Source organism: Cebus imitator, unplaced genomic scaffold (assembly GCF_001604975.1).
Source record: "Cebus imitator isolate Cc_AM_T3 unplaced genomic scaffold, Cebus_imitator-1.0 Scaffold191, whole genome shotgun sequence".
In the NCBI taxonomy this organism is placed as follows: Eukaryota; Metazoa; Chordata; class Mammalia; order Primates; family Cebidae; genus Cebus; species Cebus imitator.
Window position 1 is genome coordinate 2,739,902 of NW_016107506.1, and position 25,527 is coordinate 2,765,428.

The window sequence follows — 25,527 nt, forward strand, 5'->3', positions numbered from 1 at the left end:
AAAAAAAAAAAAAAAAAAAAAGGAAAATTGAAAATGAAGACGTAAATTAAGAAAGTATAAAAAAAAGTCTGGATTCAAAGTAAGGACTTTAGAACTTTCGGTTAGGACAGAAACAAATTAAGTAGGAATTCCAAAATACTGTTGTGAAAGCATATAGTGGAAGACTTGACTTGTTCTGAAACTGGGATTGAGAGTTGGGAGTAAAGAAAATGTATCTTTACTGAAGATGTGACTTGATGATGAAAATTACTGAGCTGAAAATCATATGAAAAGTCTAGTAAATGAACTTTCTAAAAGATAATTTAATGGTTAAGAAATACATAGATATAGAAAAACTTTTCATGTTCATTTCTGCAGAACTGAGTCTAGCATAATAATTGGCTTGAGTTGAAAATGCCACCGAAATATCCTGTAAATGGAACTCTCTAATGCATGTCCTTTTTAATCCTCTGACTATAAATAAGGATTGCTTCACTATTCTAGGTCAGGAGCTCAAGTAAATCTCATTTCTGACAAATGGGCAATCTAAATCTTAAAGCACTTGGATATTCTAAGTCATTGATTTAATATGCACCTCCTTTAAAGGAGTATACCAGTGTGGTCTTGGAAAGATGTTATATATCCTATTTTTAAAAACGAAATGTCAGCAATGCCCTTTATTTTCTCTATTGCATCTTTGAGTCTATAAAGTTATTTGCAAATGATAAGTTCTTAGATGGTAAACAACATTTCTATATCAAATTAATAGGGAAATTTATACATTAACTTTAGGAAACTCGTGATTTCAGTCAAATATAATGCTTTCATTTCATTTTCTTTAGTTTTCATTTTTCACTTAAAGAAAAGCTTCTTGTGATCCATAATTTTCTTTTCCTTTTGATATTTTTGGACAAAAATGTTCCCATTTACATTTTCTAAGTCTAAGCATTGAGTATTTCAGTATTTAGTAAAGTTATTCTACAAGGAGGAAGCTAATAGTAGTAATAATAATTATTAATTTACTTTTATAAGCTCTTTAAAAAATAAATCAATTCACTGGATACTTTTTCTCCTTATTGCATTTTGCATCTTCAGCCCATGTTTATTTATGTCTTTCTTTAAAAGCTGACTTTGGTTGTTTTTCTTATCAGCTTGAAAAATAGAGATGTGTGACTAAAGCATTAAAAATATTGGGAAAAAACTCTCTTTCCTTTGAACTTTACTGAACACAAATGCTGGCATGGGAAAAATGGCTTTTTCTCCAAATATTACACTAACTTGATGTTGATCACAACGCATCTAAGATATTTATTTTCTCCAGGCCAGTTCTCATCTAAATCTTTGTAAGTCCTGGTTGCTATAAAAAGAAACAAATAATTGAGTCTGAAGCAAATACAGTAGCCACTTAACAAAAGTCACATTTTAAGAGAGGAAGTTCATTCAGTTGGAATAACGGTAGTCCCCAGCTCTCATGTAAATATCTGCCATCCTGAAGAACAATATGTTATGTGAGGCTCTGCAGACCACATTTAGCTTGCACATATGATCCTAATACAACATCAGAAATACTGCTCAAGGAGTTGGCTATTTTGGTGACACATGTTTCCTTTCTAGTTGGATTTCACTCTAAAGGGTGAACTTAAATTACTCTAACTGATAATTTATCATCTCATGATGGAATTACTAGATAAGTTTGAATTTAATTTTTGATGTGAAGAAAAAAAAACTCCCCCAAATTATACTTATTTTTAAAGTAAATTTTAAAATATTGAGCATTTATTCAATTCTAACTAGAAATGCCTGAGTCTCCTGAGGCTTGAATAATGATAAGTTTCAACTTTTTCCTGTATTATTTGATACAACTAAATGTGGAAAAACTACAGTATTTAATTAGAAAGTGCTTTTATCTATCAGTTCTGTGGGAAAATGAATATAGGAAATTTGCTTTTAAAATAGTATTCTGGATACTCTAAACTCTATTTAAAATGTTGAGGTATTTCTTTTATCTTATGCTATAAAATTTCAGGTAAGACACTAATTACCATAATGATTACATTAAAATCATACTTCTCTTCCTATAGCTTTTGATCACCTTCTAGTTGCTTTCAGATCATATCATTCTTGCCTCTTTGTTTCATGTTCCATTTCAGAACTGTCCAAGAAAAAGAGCAAAACAACAAAGTTCTCTAGTTTCATGAGAGTTTTTACTTTTACAAAATTTTTTTTAAGAAAGTAAACCCAAATTACAAACTCACATAAAATATTTTTGGTGGGGGTGGGGGTCTCTGTAAAAGTAGGGAGAAAAATGAAACTAGCAAGGGGAAAGGAAAGGAATCTGAGAAACCAAGCTATTTTTAGGCATATTCTGAGAACCAAGAATTGGTCAACTGCTTCATAATCATGAAATACTGAAATTGTAATTTCATTTTGAAAAACAAAGGTACAAGTCCTGATTTAGAAATTTTCCTTGTATGTTAGGAAGAAAATAATATGTTTTTCACATATTATCATAGTAAATTGAATTTCATTGTGATATTTTCCTAAAAATTTCAGGACCTTTTAATGAAATATATGAAATACTGAAATTGTAATTTCATTTTGAAAAACAAAGGTACAAGTCCTGATTTAGAAATTTTCCTTGTATGTTAGGAAGAAAATAATATGTTTTTCACATATTGTCATAGTAAATTGAATTTCATTGTGATATTTTCCTAAAAATTTCAGGACCTTTTAATGAAATCTGATTTTTCGTCTCCTCAGCAAGCCCCATGTATCTATTTCATAGGATTGTGATTTTTCAATGCAAATGAAGCTCTGTCTTTGTAGACTGTTGTACAGGTATAGTAATATCTGCCTACCTAGGACCAGCCCTATGCAGTATTAGGAAGTAAATAAAACATTACTTCAGCACTTTTCTGTTGGTTTCCCCAATCCCATCTCTTCATTTTCTTTAAGTTGTCAGCAGGCATATGCTCCTATGCCTAAACTCCTACTGCAAATTCCATTACAAAGCTTAATTTCCTTGCCCCATATCAGCCTACCTACCTAGATAGCATCCTGTTCTTACATTTTTCTCCACTTGACCACCCCATCAAATTTTATCTACCTTTCTCTTTCTGCTGGGTTCCTACAATAGGACAACCAGAGCTATTACCATAACAAGTTACAGTTTTATGCTTCTAGATATCATTTACTTTCTGATATAAAGCTTCATTGTCTTCAAGTAAAGAGTGAGTTCTTTGGCTATAATAGGTATAATAGAGATAGCACTCACATTCTGAAAATATCCCCAGAGGTGTGCTTGGTATCAATGAGAAGCAATACAGTTGAGGGATGCAGTTATAGAAATTGACGTAAACAACATTGAAGTAAAATCATCAATGTAAAATTTTATTTCAACAAATCTCCCAGAGATATTTTCTGAAGATTTGTATGTTATTTGAAAATTTCTCAAGGTACCTTTGAAATTATTATTTGTTTTTTATTTGTCTTACATAGTGAAAAAATAAAATTGAGAAATGTATTTAATAATATTTTCCATGAGATGCATTCATCAATACAGAACATAAAAGAAATCATTTTTATTCTAGAATATTTTTCACATGAAGAAATTTTAAAATTCTATTAAAGTATTTGCTTTTTGCTATCATAGTAGCATCAAAATACAACTATGGCATTCGCCTTACACTTCTTGCTGTAAAAAGAAGATTTGCAAAGTCTCTTGATTTTGCTTCTTAGGGGTCTGGCAAAAAGTATTTTAACTATCATCAATATTACACATTTAGATTTTTTCCAGTGAAGGTGCATCCCTTTTCTTGTATTGTGGCTGAGCTTTTATTTAACAGTATTATTAAAGAAAGAATAATAGAAGGATAGTTCAGATTTACTTTACTTTCTTTGTATTTTCCTTTTTTTAAAAAAAAAATAGGTATTTCAGTTTTCAGAAGTTCATAGTGTAATTGATTTCACTGTTCCTCCCCTCATAAGATTATTGAACATGATTATCTGATTATATATTCAGTTATGATTTGAATATTATAAAGAAATACCACGTCTATTTAATATTGACTTAAAGCCTGCCAAGTCACTTCAGGTGCTAGTGTGAAGAGAATCTTTATGGACAATATTTTATGTAGATACAATGACAAAAATAAAATATGCAGGTATAGGAAACGAACAATAACTTATTTACAACATTAATAGTTAATGAGAAACTTGTTCAGAAGAAAGCAGATAAGGTTGTTGATTGCTGCTATTTGCAACTTCTTAGAAACATGATAGGATAGGAAGGAGGTTGAAGCAAAATCTAATTATGCAGAACTCATGTTGGTTTTACCATGTGACAGTTGGGTGTACCTTACAATGTATTTGGAACAAAGTGATTTTTCCCATCACGTGGTTCCTAAATTCCATATGCATCTAGGTCACAAGGCCTCCAAAGATTTGCTGTTATGTTGGGGATGAGATAGAAGGATCAAACAAAAGTTAGCTAAGCTGCTGATCTTTACCATTTTATTGTAACAGATATAGTTTCACCTAGAAGATCTTTGTTTACAGAGGTAACTAGTAAAGACTATTTTTGGTATATAGAGAACTTAATTTCAAAAGTTCATTCCAATGACATCTTTTTAGAATCTAGAATTTTTTTTCCATCATATCCTCTGTCTCTGGCCAGTATTGGCATTCCTATGTTTTGCAACTATAGAACCATGGATTTCTCCTTAAGAAACCCTAGCCTTGTTCCTGTGCCCAAGATCTGTGAGGTATCCACTTACAGATGAGGCTTTGTTTATTATTATTATACTTTAAGTTCTGGGGTACATGTATGAACATTGCAGGTTTGTTACATAGGTATACTCATGCCATGGTTGTTTGCTGCATCCATCCCCCGTCATCTATATTAGGTATTTCTCCTAATGTTAGCCCTCCCCAATCCCCCCATTCCCTGCTATCCCTTCCCTGGCCCCCCGACTCCCCAACTAGCCCCTGCATTTGATGTTCCCCTCCCTGTGTGTATGTGTCCTCATTGTTCAACACCCACTTATGAGTGAGAACATGTAGTGTTTGGTTTTCTGTTCTTGTGTCAGTTTGCTGAGAATGACGGTTTCCACCTTCATCCATGTCCCTAAGAGGACATGAACTCTAGTTGAGACTTTAAAAGTATGGACAGACTTTTGTGTGCATGAGTACTGGCACATGCCTAAACACACACACACACACACACACACACACACACACACACACACTATTGTTTTTCTACACACACACTATATATTTTGTTTATCTCACAGTTACTCTTTCTCAGGGTGGATTTATTCAAGGTCTCTTTGTTTTATTGATATTTTATTTTCCAACTAATATTATTTAAAATGTCTCATGCTACATTCTTTTAGCAATGTGATGTATTTTAAGACTTAATGAAGAAGAGAATATAATCCAATTTCCCCAAGTCTACAAAGAGTAGTATAATTGTTTGACAAGAACATTTCAAAGTTCCAAACGTACTGTCAATTCCCTCAGTGCCTTAATGATTGTATTCAATTTATTGGTGTTAAAGCTATTTGAAAACTTCAGGGGAGCAAACCTCTCTAGAAATTTCTCTTTCTCAAGTTAAGATTGATAAAATATTACAACCTTAGTTAATTAGTAAATGCATAATATATGGGCCCCAGACAACATAAACATCCATATATTACTCCATTGGACACCCCCAATACCACCAGTAGCAGAAAACTTTAACTAGAACATGATAAATATAAAGATAAATTGTAACTATATTGGCTTACTGTATTTCTTCTGCTTAAATGTGTTTTTTGTTTCCCTACTTTCAGCTGGACACTTAAAATTAGAAGCAAAATTTTCCAATAGGTACTATTTATGATTTGACCTTTTCTAATTACTTTTGACTCCATAATGTAGTGTCTTTAACCTATAATATCCTTTCACTGATAACTGTATTAATTTACTACATTTTCCTCCTTGATCAAATTTAAATTCTAGGCCAGTTCTATTAAACTCTAAAGACTTCATTTGAGTACATTAAGGTGTAATCTAAACAAGATTATGGGTTTGAGCATGTAAGTGGAGGTAGAGAAAAAAAGAGCAAGAAAGGGAAAATTCTCCCATAATTACACACTGTACTCACAATCCTAGTCTACCAATTTGTAAATCCATGTCAGAAGAGGACCATATCAGTGACTGTGGCAGGATCAGTCAAAATTTGTGGCCACTACTAGTAAATCTTAACGAAGAAAAACAAAACATTTCTTTCAACAAGATTGCCCCCATTTAAACACAATTTAAATGTGGGAAAATCATATCTTACTCATCTTTCTGTTCTCCCTAATGACTAAGAATAGCTCCATTGTCTATAGCAGGTGCAAAATAAATTCTCTTAAATTTAAGTACCCATCAGAACCGACTTTTATGCCATCGTAATTGCTTTATGTTAAATGCATTTGTCTTTGTAACTAACATCACCTCAAATGCATTTTTACCCATAATCAAAATTGATCCTTGTTTTAATCACTAAATGTTTAGGAGAAATCTCTGGAAGAAAAAGCTGGTAGGCAAAGATCTGTAGCTGCAATGTTGGCCATTGTGACCCCTGAGATTAATAGAAGTCTGTCTAGGGTGAGACATGCCAATGCTGGCCTCTAATTAATGCAAAGGTGCCAGGGAAACAAACAAACAAAAGCCCAACAATTTGCTCTTTTAATTTCCTTCATCATCAGTTGATTACAGGAAATAGTTTCAGAGGAACCATTTACTCTCCAGATTAAGCAAGGAGTAGAAGCAAAGAACTTTTCTTCTTTCCCTATTTTTATGAATTTGTTTAGGGTCTTTGTTTAGCTGAGTGCTTCGAACTACACAGTGCTTTCCTTGTTGATTAGTTTCCATCAGCAGCAGCAATTAGCATCGGTTTCCTAGACAACCATTCTGTACCCTACTGAGAAAAACCTTTTCTTGACAGGAGCATTCTGTCTAAAATTGTTTTGTTTTCCTTCTTCCACAAGTGTACGGTAAGCTTATTTGTCATTTTCTTTGAACACAACATTATTGTACCGAAAATTCTTAAAACATTTGCAGGCTTTTATATTCCATATGGTTGAATTTACAGCCACTGTCTCTTACGTCTCTCTTAACAACCTAAAAGAAATCAACAAAAACATGTTCTCAAGCATATGTCAAGGTGCTTGGGTTTTTTTGTTCACAGCCTAATTTGTGAACCTTTGCACATTCAAGGAATCATAGCTGGTTCTGCTGATAAACCACAGGGTACGAATTCAAAATCAAACTTACGGGTCTACCAGCAATGTTATGTATCACTCAGAAACAAGTTGAAACTTCCAGGGTTATTGAAAAAGTTTCATCTTCATTGCTGTTATTATTAATCAACCAAGCAATATTGATAGATAAATACAAGAAAGTAACTTTAAAAATGTGCTAAAAGCAAGGCCAGAGGTTAAAAAATTTGTTGTGGTAAATAGTGTGACCAGAAGAACATGGCAGTGATGCAGCATGAATCGGCATTATGGGAAAAAACAGAGAGTCATGATGGCTATAAATGCTGAGTAATACGATATGACAGTAGAGCAAAATTTACCTTACATGCCTTTGAGTTCAAATAGTAAGTGTCAGGAGCCTGATGTATTGTCTGTCAGGCTCACAATAGTGGCCCAACATTTAGGCAAAGAGGTACTCATTGGGAAAAATGACAGAATCGTCTCAACATCTGACAAAAACTTACAGGTCTTACCTACATTTTGTCAATCAAATGATGTTCATAGACTTCATAACAGGACATCAAGAGTGATTAAAACCGTGGTACCTAATTTAAATAAGCACTTGATTTATATAATTTTACTTAATTGTTACAACACACCAAAAGATGAATACAACTTTTATTCCCACTTTACAGATGGGGAATCTGAAGATGTTAGAGAGAGTGTCAATTAACCAAGGTCTTTTGGCTAATATGAGATGGAGACAGAATTTGATCCCAGGTTTTCTGACACTAGAACCTACTTTCATATAAAATACTTATACTGATGTAAATCATAACAATGTCTAAATGGGACAAGTGTATCTTTATCCATTATTTTGTCGGTTTTCCCATCTGGACAATGTGTAAATACGTGCATTAAATAGCATCGACAAGAAATGAAAGCGCCTACTGTAGCAACTTGTTTAATAAGCTCGTATAACAGTATGATGTCTATTCATTAGTTAGGTGAAGCGTAAATAACTTAGCATGATGCTGTTTGGATTTTATCAAATTGTTTTCTGTGGATGACAGCATTTCTCAATTAGTTTCTCATATCTATTAATCTCCTCTATGTGTTTCCACCAATATATTTCCTTAATACCAAGAAAAGATATTATTTCTTTCCAGATTTTAATTTATCTAGGAAGGACTGCTTTAATACTCTTTTCTAAATACTAACCCCATCTTTGTTGCCCAGGAAAAGTTTTCAAGGCAGACTTCACATTTCATCTTCAGGTGTTTACCTGTATGGTGATGATCTGCTATCACCTATTGCTCTGTTCCCTGGATTAAATACTTAAATCCTTTATTCTAATCAGCCTTTAACCAATAACATTTTTAGAAATTATGAGATGAATTTTATTTAGAGAGGTTCCTTTTCAATGTTTTCCCTCTAATTGACTTGCTGTCAGATCCAAGTTGCCATTCATTTTGCATAGCCATGACATGACTTTACAGGCATATAATAAGATTTTTTATTACTTATAGAACTTATCTCATTATATTGACTCTACTGATAATAATAAATTAACTTTCAAGTACTAATGTAAGGATCTTACTGCAATGCAACAACTACTGTTAATTACATTGAAACCCTGACATTCATTTACAAAAGAGAGAATGGAACATTCTCAAGAGAAAGAATAAGAAAACATATCATATACACTTCTTAACTAAGAAAATTTCTAACATAAACTAAAAAATGTCCAGCGACAGAACATTTTAGAAGTTTAAAAGAAAGATAATTGAGACTTTCAAAATATCAGATTACAATAAGCAGTTTTATGTTTGTTTAATGTTTTAGCTATGAATATCAATGTTACCTTTCAATTAATATAATGAATAATAATTCCTTACTTTGTGTGTAATCTAGATTCATCTTTAATCTTCTAAACAACTAAGTCCTGTTTATAAATTTACACATACGTTTGGAAGAAAAAGCAAGAAAAAAGAATAGAAAGTAGAAAAGGGAATAGCAGGTAGAAAAAGTAAGCAACGAAAAATTAACATGTAGTCTAATCTCTTACTTCAAAGAGAATTTTTCATGTCACAGATTGTCTTCAGGATTAGACAGGATTATCATACCTTTTAGAGCACTGTCTAGAATAGTCCTGAATTGGGACTTGCTGGACAGAATCTTGACCAGATGGTATCCCAGGACCTGTGCATCCAGGAAACTGGGTGTGAAGCCAGAAAATAAATAACAAAGATAATATTTACTTCTCTCATAGCTTTGCCTTGGAAAAAAATACTTCCCTTGCCCATCAACCATAGCCATCAATATCAGTGATATTGGACTATATTATCAGATGGTTATAATAACAATAGCCTAGTTGGGCAGACCTTTAGTGCATATCACTGTTGCTCTTTCTTTAAGGTAGAAATGTTAAAGTAGAAGACTCAGAAAAATACATGACTAGGGGAAAATAAAGATGCCTTGGCTGAGGCGGGTGGATCACGAGGTCAAGAGATCGAGACCATCCTGGTCAACAAGGTGAAGCCCCGTCTCTACTAAAAATACAAAAAAAATTAGCTGGGCATGGTGACGTCGCCTGTAGTCCCAGCTACTCAGGAGACTGAGGCAGAAGAATTGCTTGAACCCAGGAGGCAGAGGCTGCGGTGAGCCGAGATTGCGCCATTGCACTCCAGCCTGGGTAACAAGAGTGAAACTCCGTCTAAAAAAAAAAAAAATGCCTCAGTGAAGGACTATCTGGAAGTTTTCATTTTATTTGTATTCCATGCCTGTTATATAATTATGTGCCAGGCCTGTTATGTAATTATGTAATTGAGTCGCCACAACAACCTCTGAGACAGGTACTAAAATTATTTCCATTTTATAAATAAGGCATCGAAGCAATATGAGATTGAGTACACTTCATAGTATGAAATAATTAGAAAGCAGCAATGCTGGAGTTTGTACCCACATTTTTCTGAATTAAAGTCTGTGAGATTCCCTCTGATGTTTGCTGTAAAAAACAGCAATCAGTAATCCCCTAAATATATAGAAAGACTGGATGGATGATGGTTGAATAGATGGAGAGGGGGACTTAATAGACAAATGTAGAATCAATGAAGAAATTACATATATAATCACATACATCATAACCATTACATTTATATTTCTGTAGGTCTGATTTTGTGACTGTCTTTCCTTGTCTCCTGAGTTTGTTTGGAACATTTACCATTAATCTGCCCTGATCTTTACAAAAACCCTGAGTGAATTTGCTCCTGTCCCAGGAGCCATTCTGTAAGGATGAAGCTCACCCAGTAGATCTGCTGATGAGGCTTCCAATGGGAGAACATCATCTCCCTTCCTCAAGAATGCTGCCCTTTTTGCTGATGACAGCCATTAGTTAGAGGAAGATTTTAAATTAATTGGACCAACTGAAATTCCCAGAACAATCTTAAATTCACTGTGAAATTTGTATTATAAAATATGTTATGTCATATTTTTAAAAGTTTAACAATATTATGCTCTAAAAAATCTCAAAGATAATATGTTAGTTAATCCAACAGCCCATTTGACTGTGCTAAAATAGCATTTCTCGAAATCTCTTAAATTCCTTCAAAGAAAAAAATTTACCAATTCTCCCCAAATCAGGTTAAATTACTTTTTTACAACTTTTGGTTAAACATGTACAAAAATAAAATTAACTTATTCATGAGCTCTAATTCCATTATGGGACGTTTTTAAGGTTACTAAATGTAGTAACAAGCATGAATTCTTTCTGAATTTTTATAAATATTATAAATAAAACCTTTCATTTTAATTTTTCATTCTGTCAAAAAAAAATCCTGTTAAGCATCCAATCTGGGTAAAGCTTAATAAGAGAAGCTTCAAGAATTGTGCATTGAAACACTATTCACAATAGAAAAGACAGGAATCAACCTAAATGCCCATAAAGGATAGACTAGATAAAGAAAATGTGGTACATGTATACCATGGAATACTATGCAGCCATAAAAAACAGCAAGATCATGTCTTTTACCGGAGCATGGATGGAGCTGGAGGCCATTATTCTTAGCAAACCAACACAGGAACAGAAGGCCAAATACTGCATGTTCTCACTTCTAAGTGGTAGCTAAATGATGAGAACATACGGACACATCAACTTCAAGGGGAACAACACACACTGGAGCCCATTGTAAGGTGGAGAATGGGAGTAGGGAGAGGATCAGGAAAAATAACTAATGGGTACTAGGCTTAAAACCTGGGTGATAAAATAATCTGTACAACAAGACCCCATGACAGAAGTTTGCCTGTGTAACAAAGCTGCACATGTACCCCTGAACTTAAAAGTTAGAATTGCGACAATGACAGAACAGAGTCCTTGACTTTGGAAACCTTACATCTTTACATAGTATGGGAGATAAGCCATGTGAACCAGCACAATTCCGTGTGAGATGTACTAAATGCCATAGGAAGATGCTACAGCTTGCATACATGCAGGAATGATCCAGAAGACACAAAGGTCCTATATATATCCCAATATGTGCCATGATTGTTCCACCTCTTTATTACACTCAGTTTTCCATAAATCACTGGGGTGCTAGAAGAAGCTACCTACCTCTACTGATTTTTAAATACTTTAATTGCATTTAAAAATTAATATATATAAGTGGCAATTTTCAAAACCTAAAATAATTCTTTTTGTAACATTATTAAACAATTTAGATGGACAAGCACTGTCTTTAAAGCTAATTTAATTTTCTGTAGCTCTTTTTGTGTACTCTTTCCCATTAAAAATATCACTTTAGGAGCACAGCCTTTCAGAAAATGTTCAGTGACATCCCACCCAGCAGTCGGGTAGGTAGACAGATGATAGATTAGATAGATAGATGACAGATAAAGATAGATAGATAGATGATAGATAGATAGATAGATAGATAGATAGATAGATAGATAGACAGATAGATAGATAAATGTTGCTCAATTGTGGCTAATCACTTGTTGTATAGCCTCCAGCTATAATCAGGAGAATTGCAGTAATATATTTTAGATAGGCAGATAGCTGAGCAGGTCTGAGAGTGAGTATGTTTTCTTCATTCATGCCATTAAAAGAGTTGATATGTTTCTATTAGTCATTCACTCATGACCGTTAGAAAGTTTTGTGATTATGTGCTTGTTATTTCTTCCATTGTTCTGCTTAAGAGAAAGAATATTATAATAAGGATGCTAAAAACTAATTATTTGGCATCTCACAGACTGATCATTTTAATTATGAGCCCTCTTTTTTAAAAAAGAAAATGAAACTGTTGCACTTACAAGATGAGTTCATGTCATATGGATTTAAAGATCTTTAAAACATCTGCTATCTAGAAAAATAGTAGTTCGTTAGAAAGAAACCATCTGACATGTCATTGCCATGTATTTCATTAAAACTTCATCTTTCCAGATTTTTTATAATTTATCTTATTTGCATTGATCCTGCATAATGCTATTTAACTACAAATATACATTGTGAGGTATATACAAATATACATCTTTTCCAGATTTTAAACATGGCATTTCTTTAAATCAAGAACACAAGCTTATATAAATTATATTTTTAAGAATAGTATAAGAAAATTTAAAAAAATTTAAGTTAAATGCAGAATGAATCATCTCTCCTTGAATTTGTTTTACTAGGTATAAAGAGATTAAATTGTTTCTATTTGTGTAAACAGCTTTTACAAAATAAAGTACCAATTACCTTCACATTGGATGTTAGGATTTCAACAGATGATTTTGGGGGCAGGGGATACAAACATTCTTCCTATAATAGAGATGTCATGGACTTCAGAGTTGAAAATAAATTTCTGTTATTTAAGTCAAAAAATATTAAAATACCATATAAGTATATTTTTCTCAGTTCTATGCTCATTTTGCTTTGCTTTGCTTATCTCCTAGAATGCCAACTTCTTTTCTTCTTTTTTGTTTGTATATGTTTATGTTTTCTCTGCAATTAAAAAATTATGTTGTATTTTTTAGGGGGAAGAAAATGAAATTTTAATCTACTATATTGTTTGGTTGCTTTTCCTCTTTGCTTCCTGTTTAAGACTTATCATCATTATATTTTCTTTTGTTGCTGTTTATTACAGAGGAGGTGTCTGCAAGGATAGTTCAAGTAGTCACTGCTGAGGCTGTAGCGGTCCTGAAAGGTGAACAAGAGAAAGAAGCTCAGCATAAAGACCAGACTGCAGCTCTGCCTTTAGGTAAATGAGACGACCCTCAGGTCAGGGACTGTGTCTGTTGCATCCTGATCACACGATAAAGTCTTCATGTTCAAAAGATAGGCCATATCTTGTACTTCATCCTTACATGTAACATTCATCAGACCCCTTGACTGGATGTGTGTTAGGACTTATTTTCATCTTTTTCCACTGGTTTGTTATAGTATTTGCACAGTCTTCAGTTAGGGTAGTGAACTTACAGGTAGACTTTTTCCTAAGTGACCCTTAATTTTTCACTTTCCAGACCGCTAGAAATAGTTATTAAAATAAAGCCAATGCATTATTTCATGACCTCCACCCAGAAGGATAATATACTAAAACTTTCATAAGAGATGATTACTTCCCTTTATAGGTTTTGGTGAATGATTATACTATAGCCTTGCTTAGGTCTTCCTGAACTGACTACACAAAACCTATAGCCAGAGCTTTGTTATAATCATGCTTGACTTTCTATCTTGTATGAAGTACTGAGCTTCACTTGGTTCATCTAAGGGCACTGAGAGTGCTGTTCTCTCCCTTGGTAACAAGACAAATGCCTCCCAGGGCCAGCAAGTCATGTAACACATGCTTGCCATAGAAAATATTCTCAGCCAAAGCCTTGCCGTCCCCAGATAGATAGATAGATAGATAGATAGATAGATAGATAGATAGATAGATAGATAGATGTGTATGTATATTCCTGAAGAGATACAAGAAGAAAGAAGACTCTCTTAAATTCAATATATATATTTATTTCACAGGTACATACACCTGAGTCATAGAAAGGTATGGTTTTAAAGGCCTAAAAATAGTACATATCCATTTCCCTCTCTTACAGTCTAATATATCTGTAATATTTGATTTTCTGATCAGTATTCCTTTAATTGCCTATTAAAAAGTAAGTAATAAAAATAATCTGCCCTCCCAGAATAATAATTTAGAATACACTCAGTATTTTTAGTGCTGTGGGTTTTGTTTTATTATTAAGGACTATTTTTTCTCTTAAAACATATAGGGAAAGAATTATCTAATCTAAAACATTAACCTTCAGACTGTTGTTCACTTTTTTCTTTAAAAGAAAAGAAAACTCAATTTAAATTAACATTTGAAATCTTAAAATATGCCATGCAGAAGCCCATTGGGTAAGGAAATAAAAAGTTACCTGTCATCACAAAGCTGCCTCTACTAACTACTTTATGAAACTGAAATTCCTCTAATCTTTAAAATAGATTTAACCACTGACCTTAAATGAGAAACAGTTCATTTTGAAATTTCTTACTGTCATATGAGGGGGTCACAAAGAATCTAAGTGTCTTGAAAAACACAACTTACGTTAACTGTAAATGAATTACATCCTTTAGAACCTTTTGCTCTTATCCTCTTCATGTGTAATGCTAAGACCAGAAGTTTACTCAGCGCATGGTTTTTGTCTGAAAGTTGGCTCAGGCTGTGAAAGCTTATTTTTCCTTTTCTGAGAATACATAAAGAAGATGGGTTTTGAAATTAGACCCAGTGGACAAAAGGTTGTTTAAAAAATATGTCCCTTAAAATAACTATGAGTGATCAAGATAACACATGTTTCCAGATTGAGCAGTTGAACAATAGAGGGTTCTAATATTTTTTTCTGTCAGTAGCTGAATCCAAACTAAAAATGCCTGCCTGTGTGTGTTCTCATATGGTAAATTAGGGCCAAAATGAAATATTTTATTAATTGAACAGGTAGACACATTAATGAGATTAATGACGGAATTTTAGCAGGTATCTCTAATCTGTTTTTCTAGAGATGATAAAATGATTTTTTTTTGAAAATATCAAATGTTTGTCTTATTTTTTAGGTTTTCAAAAACACATGAATCAGGTAATGGGCCTAAAAATAAATCAAAGGCAGCTTACTATTTTTTCTGAATTTTATAGAGAGGGCTTTTTTACAAATGGCAGAGCTGCCTACGCATCTACCAGCCTGAAAGGATTAATTATTGCATCTCATTTTTCCATTGTTTGATCTTTAGCAGCTGAAGAAACAGCTAATCTGCCTCCTTCTCCACCCCCATCACCTGCCTCAGAACAGACTGTCACAGTGGAGGAAGGTAAGGCCTATTGGACTTTTCAGGGTTTGTCTTCTGATAAAGGGTGAACAATAAACTTCAGTCAATAAGCTCGGGACTTTGGTATTGGTTAGTATGTGACCAAGCTTTGGAACTATCTGTTTCAAATAGTGAAGAAGAAACAAAGACTTTAAATAAATAATCACTTATTTATATAAAAGCAGAAGTAGAGGAATTTGGTAAATAAAAAAGAAATCTGCTTGATTAAGGAAAATAATTTGTATTTGGTTGCTATAAATAAACTATAGAGAACCCATTCACTTAAGATAGAATACTTTAACAGGGAAGATACAATTCTACCTTGTAAGTGACTGAACCAAATTAAAATAAATATAAATGTAATCCCTATAATAGTAGGGGTCAGATTTATTGATGAAATCAACACTTCCTTATGGAAGTATCAGGAATTATCTCTGTTTTCCTCACTATTATATTTCCAAGGCCTTCCCCAGGGCCTGACCCACAGCAAATTTAATAAATATTAGTGAATAAATGAAGAAGTGAATGAATGAATCTGATATTGAGAGCAGTGGACTGGAAGCTGAGCTCATAACTTCTTTCCTGTTGAGACATGTTATTGTCCATGGATCTTTTTATGAACGTACTCAACATGGAATGTCATGTCAGTTCTCGTTGATAAAACAGAAAGATGCCTTTGAAGAATATTCATTCAGAATCTGAGATGAAAGGCACCACTTAAAAGGAAACCATTACTGGTTCTCCAACTTAGACCAGTTAACTTTTGTGTATTGTTTGAGAGTTACAGGAAAAGGCAGAAGAGAGCTAGGGTCCATTGTTGTTTCAATAATACTTAGTTTTCATGTATTAAAACCAGAATTTTAAAAGTATTTATTTTATATATGTTTAAGTCATTTATTTTTCATTTTTACTGTGTTAAAGACTAAAGAATATTTATTTTAAAAGACGTCTTTTTATCATTTGTAATTAGGTTCATTTAAAATATTTTTTGACTTCCTAAATACAAAAATTAGAATTACTGAATCATAAATTATCAACTCTATTATAATTTTATTTTTTCACAGATTTATAAACCTAAATTTATTTTAGCAAGATTTTTCTTTCTTAAATTGAACCTCCTTTTTTTCAATTGACTGCCTGAAGTAATATTAAACAAGCTAAGTTTTTCTGAGGAATAAAAGAAAGTTTGGGGATAATCAGTGTATAACAGCCACTGATTATTAGTTAATGTGATCTAATCTTTTAGTTTATAGGTTTGAAAACTTTGTTTTGACCTTATGTTTATCCATTCACTGGGCATCTATTTATTGAGCACTTACAATGTTCCAGGTACTCTTCAAATTCTGAGCATATACCAGTGAACAAAACAGACATGATTCCTGCTTTTAAAGGGTATGTTATTGTCTGTTATCCCAGCACTTTGGGAGGCTGAGGCAGGCAAGCCCATCTCTACTAAAAATATAAAAATTAGCCTGGCATGATAGTGCACACCTATAATACCAGCTACTCAGTAGGCTGAGGCAGGAGAATCGCTTGAACCAGGGAGGTAGAGGTTACAGTGAGCCAGGATGGCACCATTGCACTCCAGCCTGGGTGACAGAATGAGATTCTGTCTCAAATAGATAGATAGATAGATAGATAGATAGATAGATAGATAGATAGATGGGTAGATAGATAGACAGTACACTATCTAGTGGAGAACAGAAATCCAATAGATAAGCTTACAAATAATTTCAAAGTGGATTAGCATTGAAAAGGAAAAGAATAAGGAGCTTTAAAATAGTACAAGAGAAACCTTATTTTATTGGGATGGCTAAGTAGCTGAGACCAGAAGCATGAGGAAGAAGTGTTGGCTAAACAAAAATGGAAAAAATAACAAGGGCACTCAGGTGAGCAAGAAGTTGAAGTGACCCAGGAACTGAAGGGGGTCCATGGCTAATGGGTAGTGAGAAAGAGTAGAGCAGTAGAGAAGTGTGAGAGTAATCAGCGGTCAGCTGGGGTCAGTGGCCTAGATTTTACCCTGAATGCAGGGGGAAGCCTGACATGACCATTATACCTCCTTCAGGCCATGGAACATGTTTTTGAGCTCCTACTTAAAGCTTTTCAAGCATCAGAGAATCCTCTTAACCCAGAGAGGGATATGATGTTGACAGTGTAGGTTTACTCCAAAAGTCTGCTTGAGGTCAAGTCATTTAATCTTCTTACTCTATATGGGATTTGGAACAGAAAGGGAAGAAGCAGAGTCCTCCCATCCATCTGGGAATTCACCCAGCCTGCTTCCTGCAGGGTAATATGATGGATATAATGAAAACATAAGTAAATAAAATGTAGAATCACCTTCACATTTTGGTAACTTAGGTGTCAACTTTCCAGAGTTCCCTTACATTTTGGAATTACTTTCTTCAAGCTGTTTCAAGGAAAATACCAAGTAACCTCCTATTCGAAGTAATTCAAAGTTATTTTCAAGCCAAACTTGTATTTTTAACTTTTTTAAGTATTAAATTGTCTGAAGTTCTGATTATTTGCTTTTAAAAGTATAACCGTTTTTTGAGTTTTAGGAAAAATTTATGTATATATTTTACAAACTCTACCTCTATAAAGGCCAGAAAATATTCTCACCTTAAATATGTGAAAGATTTGTAGTCTAGACAAACTACTCCTTCTCTTTTATGTTAAGCCACACTTAAGTAATATACAAGTATTTTTTTAAGTTTAGTTTTGTCAGAAAATAAATTAGTGACAAGTCACAAGACAGGATTTAACTGTTCAATTTTTTAAACCAAGTAGTTTGTAAATGCCCAACCCAAATTCCATCAATATATTGCTTATATCAGGTCTGGCAGAAAGGGAGCAGGTGCATTTTTTTTTTTTTTTGCCTTATCTAGGAGATTATTTACCCTCCTTGACAGCCTCAAAGCAATTTTAATCTGAGGGTACAGTGACTCCTGCAGTCTGATCCTTTTATACAAATGAAAGAAAGCTCTTCTGTTAGATTAAGTATTCAGTGATTTTGAGGATACACTTTCTTTCTATTAATTATCAAGCTTTTTAAAGCTGTTCTTTCCCAAAGGAAAAGCATGAAAGCTTCCACTAAAAATAATTTAAGATGTTAATTATTATCATTTATGAATATTTATTATAATTAATGTAATATTAATAATTCCCAGGACATGTGCTTATTCTGGAAAACATTTACAAGGGGTTTTGAAGAAAAAAATGAAACAAGCTACACACTTAGTAATGGAACAGTAAACCTAAGCTGTAAACCTAACCCACTTAGTAAAGGTACAGTAAACCTAAGCTGTACTGGTTTTGATTTTTTCAAATTAGCCTCCTTTTACTTCTTGGCCTAATCATAATAGTTGTCATTTGGACTGAGCTATTAGAATTTGGAAGCCTGTGCAGGTATGGAATAATTTGAACACAGAACCAGGATTCTTTCTGTCCTCTTAGATTTGCTCCTGATTTCTAGGGTGGTGTTTTCCTGTGTCATGGATGTGGTGACCTAATAATTGCTAATCTGAAAGTAGTTTTTTTTTTATGTCATTCTGGGGCAGCAATAACAGTCAGCAGACTGAGGAGTCCTCAGTCAAAAGCTGGCAGAATGGAAAGGGCTTGGAAATGGTGGAGAACAATGTAAGTTGGGCCAGCAGCCATCAACCATATGCTGTGATGCCACAACACGCAAAAAACACTGAATCACTAACATTCCACAAGATGCAGTCTCCAAAGGAGGCTGACATACCAAGGCTGGGTTTTACATGGCAAACCTTACATTAGCCCAGTGTAAATTTTCAAATACTTTAAAAAAAAAAAGTTTGAATGAAAGCAAACTAGGGAAAATGTATTCCTCCATTGAAACCAGGTAAGCTTTATTTTTCAAGATTATACAAAAGTCTGAGGTTCATAAGGTTACCCAATTTTTAGTGTAACACATTATTAAATGAAAAAATATTCTGTGGCAAAAGCAGAGTCCCTAGAAGCATGCCTACTTCTAGTAAAAGGATGCATGCATTCAATCCTGACCTCAAACAGCAAATTAACTGTTGTAAAATGAATTCAATTTTTCATATATCTCTCAATACCAACTTTGGTGTGTTAAATGAGGGGAAATAACAGAGGTACCTGACAGCTTGTCTGGGTACACTGAAGACACAGAGGCTCACATGTGTGGAGCCAGACATTGTACTTGGCATTTTCACAGATATCTTCTCATTTAGTCCTCCCAGCAACCCACAGAGATAATATTCATTTCCACTTTTTTGCCCAAAATGCCATGGCTTTCTGGATAAGTGGCTTATCCAGAATGCAAATCCAAATCTAAATTCTGCAACCACACATTCACTACATCCCCAAAGCTGTTGCTTATCAAGATTCTTATTGTGAGACTATGGAAGTAAATTATCTTCAAATGAGTTGTTTGTTATAAGCTACTATAGTAATTTCCTTTAAGAAAAAAGCTTACAAATAAATATTCCATTTATTATTTATTTATTTAAAATTATTATGTCTTCCATCTGTTGGGAGTGATCCAGATGCACATGCCACACACAACACCATAAGGAATGAGAATCTTACGTCTTCTATCATTATCGTTAGAATCAAGTGCCCTGTTTGGCTTAGCCAGCCTTGGTCCCCACAAAGCATAGCTTCCCTGGCATATTTCTAGAGCTTGTAACGTAGATGGACTTTAGGCTCATAGGTCTTAAACAGAGACTTGGAGTACAGACAGCTCACAGTACCAAGAAAAGGCCGGACTTTGCTAGACACTCTTTTTAAAGTTGCCTTGGTCCCAGGCCAGACAAATACTACAAAGAAGCTACTTTTTCCATTGGAGCTTTCAAACTTTGTTTTGTTCTTTTTGTTGTTTTCTGATTAGGGTAAAAGTTTTCAGAACAGAAAATACAATTTTTTTAATGCTATAGGTATGAAGCAAGGCTCTGGGCTGTTTTTAAATTTTGGCACTTTCACAAAGAACAGTGACAACAAGAAAGAGGGGGCCAAAATCTACAAAAGGTTAAAATATCCAATGAGTATTGCGTTTACTCTCAGCTTGAAATTCTTTAGTTTTATACTAAAGTCTGCTATACTTCCTAGAAAATGATGTTGAAAAGCAAAGAGGAACATATCCCGTTTCATTTATTGATTACGAATGTACCGTATTGAAAATACCAGGAATTTTAGAAGTAATTTGCACATATGGGGAGTTTACAGCCCCAGAGATCCACTGAGAGAAATATGAATGGCTAGGACATGTGACAAGCCAGGGCTATGATTCAGTCAGTGTTGTAGGCTAGATCTTGGACAATTATCTGCTCAGCTGCGAAATCGTGCCGAGTTGAACTAAGAATACCAAACGTTATTTTAGTCTTCTGCTATCCCATGATATAAAAAGCACTGTGGCTGAGAAAGTTCTGAGCATCCATCCAGAAACATCTTCCATGGAAAAATCAGTAAATAATGTGCTTGAAAGATTAAATGTATTCTCTCTATAAAATGTTATTTTAGTATCCTCATGATTTCAGACTTATTTCTAGTTGTCAGCACTTGGTTGCCACAAATACGTTACTGTCCTAAAAATACAGTCTATTTTCAAATTAATGATATAATTTTGTCTTCTTAAAATCTGATCTAAATAAAAACTGTACAGATAGATACTATAGATTTTGTTCTTATTATTGAGTCATGAAATTTTAAATTGATTTCTCAATATAAGTAAATAAATAGTGATTAGAAAATTCAGCAACCACTACATAGGCCTGAGATGTAATGTCTGCACCACATCAGAAGCCAAGTGTTCATTGAATTATACAAGAATCCAAATGCTAAGCAGACTGATCTGCATGTGTATTTAAGGAGATATATTTAAATAATGCAAATTTCCAAGGCAAGATACAGGAAAGAACAGAAATGAGAGTAGTTATTTTAGCATTTCAATAAGAAATATGCAATAAGAAGTTTGAAACATTAAAAGCATCCAAGAGCCAGTGGTACAAATGAAACTACATGGAATAAAGTCTTGATGAATCTGCAGCTGACTCTGCAGAAATTTTTAGCTAATTGTATCTCTGTTAAGCTTTCAGAAGGAAAACAAAACATAGGAAAACAAGTTTGTAATATTAGAGGCTTTCTTAAAACAATAAACTTTCACTGTCCTGCAAATGAGAACCTGGGTTTAAAATGATGCCCCTAGGTACTACATTAGACTTAGCATCCAAAGAAAGAGCTATGTTGACTGCTCATTTCTTATTAAGTCAGGAAAGAGGAATAACACATTGTAGATTTTTCTTAAAGGATTGAAATTAAAAATGACTTTCTGGTTAAAGTTATTAACTAGACTTAAATTCACCAAAACACTAACTACTTGTACTTCCTAGATACTTAAGGCTATGTTTTAAAGAGGACCCTTCTTCTTAATCTCACAGGCATTAAATCCTAACAACTTTCTTATTTTTTAACTTATAAATATATTGATATTAGCATGAGTAGAGTTAACCTTTATGAAAGAATTTCTTCCAAAGAATGCATTTGTTTTGTAATGCTTTGTTTCTATTCCAATGTTTCTTTGGTTATTCTGACTTGTTTGAGAGGAATGTATAGATGACTTTCGTTTTGCAGCAGGGCTGTCAATGCCTTTAGTTCACTTAGATCAATGGCAAACTTGTTTAATGGATAGGTGAAATTCAGCGGTTACCGAAGCATGAAACATTCACTGTCTCCCATCCTCCATCAGCTTGATCTTGCTAATTTCCCTCCATCCTGCTGTGCTGCTTCTGTGGCCCTTTGTGTCCTTGTGTAAGTGTTTGTCTCGTCCGTCTTGATCTTGTGTCTGTCTTGTGCAGTTCTCCCTGCAGTTTCTTCCTGTGTGTCTGTTTGTAGATGAAGGGGCTGAGGATCAAGTGGGTCCTCTACACAGGTTTCCCAGCCATGAACCTGCCACCAGCGGGGAGAGGCGTAGACTCCTAGCCCCCTCCATCTCGGTGTCCGTGCCTGATGATGACCCTTACAATTCCGATGAGGAGTACTATGAGCATCCTTTGTTCAGCTCAGAATGGACCACCTCTAGTGTGCTCCCCAGTGTCACAGCGCAGAGTGCAGAGGCCCACTTAGGCCAGGAGAAAGGTGAACCAAGCATGGTCCCCTTTTGCTCCTCCTCCCTGGCCTACAGCTTTGACCACCTGCATCATGTTAAGTGTGCCTTTATACAGAGTGGGAGGGACAGGAACCTGTTTTCTCTGCATGAAAGTCAAGTTCCTATATAAGTTGAATCTATCCAAATGCCTTAACAATTTATATGAAAGAAGCCTTACTGGAGGCATGAGAGCACTTCCTTTTTCTATGTCATTGCTTCTGAGAAGGAAGGAAAAGAGAGAGAGAGAGAGAGACAGAGAGAGAGAGAGAGAGAGAGAAGCAAAAATATATTCTATTAAAGTATGACTTCTTTCTGCTTCCTGCCAATAATCAGCTGGGAAGAACATATTCTTACCCAAACCAAAGATGATGACCCTAAATATAATTTTTTTCCTCCTTAGACATATAAAATTACTATTAAATAGCATTAGCTTTATTTTTAAGCTATGTTATTATGATAGTTCTTTAAAAGAGAAAGACTGAAGAATCTGCTGCAAGCAGAATAAATGTTATGGAAAGAATTTATTTCCCCATATCATGTAATTATCTACAGAAACTACAGAGGCTTCCCCAGGTGACTAAATCTTGGCCCACATCAGTAGAGATGGACTAAAATGAAGGAAATGATTCAAAGTCTTTGTCATTCTAGCCTTATAAAGCTCAGAGACTCCAGTATATAATTGGTTATAGTGAGGATAAAATAAGTACTGTAGGTGATGGGCTGCAATATGTCTCATTCTAAGTAGTTTTGGTGAAGAAGAAAAAGTACAGCTAAATATATTTTTGCTTAGATGAAGAGTGTATTTCCAAAAGGGACAGTATTTAATATGAAAGCAGATAGTTCTAAAGCAATAAGGAATAAGCTTATAGCTCACTAACTACAGTCATGATAATGAGCGTCTTCAAGGACCCTTTTGAAAACAGAGAAAACCAATACCTCAGGCTCTCTGATAAAGAAATATAACCCATATTAAGTTAAACTAAGTTATTCTAAACTTAATTACTAAAATATGCAAGTTTCTAAATAAGGAACAATTGTAGGGAAATAAATATGATTTATACCAAATGAGAAAATGAAAAGCTAAAAAGCTACGGATTTGAAAACATGTAAATTAACTTGATTAAACTTTATCCAAAATGATAACATTATAATGCAGTTACATTAAAATTATTTTAACTGTAATCAAAATCTATGGCATTACAAAAATTTTCTTAAAATAACAAGTTAGAATCTAAATTTTTAAAATGCTACTTACATATTTAAATTACAAAAATAAAAGTGAGTGCTGAACGTGAAGAGATAGATGAAGTAGTTTTCTCTCTCTGTTTCTCTCTGATGGTATTAATATTTCTAAAAAAAAAAAAGAAATGAAAAGAAAATTCCTTTTCTTTCTATCTGTAGTATTTCCCTCAGGGCTGTTTAAACAATGTACAATTATTTCATAAGAATTTTGTAAGAATCTTCCATTTATAAAGCTATAAAACAGCTTACATATTTCCCTCTAATTTCTTAAGTGACAAAATGGGATTTACTTATTTTTATTGACATTTCAAGTGTAAATGAGAAACAAATGAGTGCAATAACTCATGAACTTGAAAAGCTTGTCTTTATATCTTAAATGTTAACTTTTTAATGTGATATTCATGGTTTTGGGGGTGGTTATTTGACCGTTTGATTACCACTCAATTATCTTTCCTTGGTGATTTTAATTTGAATTACAGAAGGAAGACTTTATTACTAATATGCATACTTTTTCTTTAGTGTCAAAGAGAATTATGTATGAACTACATTACTGATATTTCAGGGAGTTAATATAATAGTTGTGTCCCAGAGGTAGACTTTTGTAAATAGATTTAAAATTTACCTTGACTTTGTTTTTAACTTATTTTACTTTACTTACTTCTTGAAAATGTTCATTTTTTCCAACATCATATAATGCAATGAAGCTATCGTAACTTGACTTAGATAGTCCCTTACCTTGGAAATGCTAAATAAATTATATTTTAAGCAACTTTGGTGGACTTTGTTATAAAACTGTTAAGGTAGTTGGTTGGATATTTTTTTGAGGCAAAGCTTTTTTTATTCCCAAAGATTTCTTTAGCAAAATTTGCACATTTTAAATAAAGCAGTCGGGAATTCTTATGTAGGGGCTTCCTGCATTGGTGAAAACAGCACATGTCTAACAAATTTTAAGGCTTTTTTTTTCAGTATATCAGTACATCCATCTTTTCACAACCATCTGTTATCCGGCAGCACCATCTCTTATTTCCAGCAAGCTTTCCACATGCGTGCAGCTTACTGCCGTTTCCACTAGGGTGATCAATCAATACAACCCTTTCAGCTCTCAAATTTTAAAATATATTGCCTTTTAATGAGACTTTAAAAGTCATCACTATTAGCAGATTATACATCATAGTTTTCCAACCAGTACATAATGTATGTTGCATAGAATATTAATTTGTTTATCCAAATGGCAAAATTAAAAAAACAGCTGCGGTCTTAATGAAGTCATTCTAATGGAGCTGAAAGTGTTCCTTAAGTAATATTTCTGTTGTTTCATGTATTGTTCTGTGGTCATAATGTCAACATCTCTTTCATTCCTAAGAAGAAGAAACGCTAGAGAGTCGGATGGCTGAGGAAGAGAAACCTGCTGCTCTTCCTGAGAAAGAGTATGGGACTGCTAAGTACTCAGAGCAACCCACAGGCCTCAGTAAGGGCCAAGTGGAGTCTAGTGTGGAGGCGCAAATAGATCCTGAAGAAAGTGCCCCAGCAGGGGCCCCACATAAGAAAAGTGTAAAAGAGGTCAAGGAGGTGTCTCCAGAAGTAAAAACCCCTTCCTCTGCCGGGGAAGGTGTGTCTTTCTCAGGATTTGC

General features: G+C 33.9%; 1 protein-coding gene across 35 annotated transcripts in view; it reads left to right on the top strand.

Annotated features, from left to right (window-relative positions):
• The window catches only part of MAP2 (microtubule associated protein 2), a 303,522-nt gene that overhangs the window by 234,934 nt on the left and 43,061 nt on the right, over positions 1-25,527 (top strand). For 17 of the 35 annotated variants that reach the window (XM_037745072.1, XM_037745074.1, XM_037745081.1 and 14 more), the window contains 2 exons: positions 13,328-13,441; positions 15,448-15,525. In XM_037745072.1, the coding sequence (XP_037601000.1) occupies positions 13,328-13,441; positions 15,448-15,525 (192 nt within the window). Of the gene's footprint in view, positions 1-5,810; positions 5,844-13,327; positions 13,442-15,447; positions 15,526-25,259; positions 25,506-25,527 lie in introns of all 35 variants that reach the window. The other 18 variants (XM_037745066.1, XM_037745079.1, XM_037745067.1 and 15 more) reach the window with 7 other exon arrangements.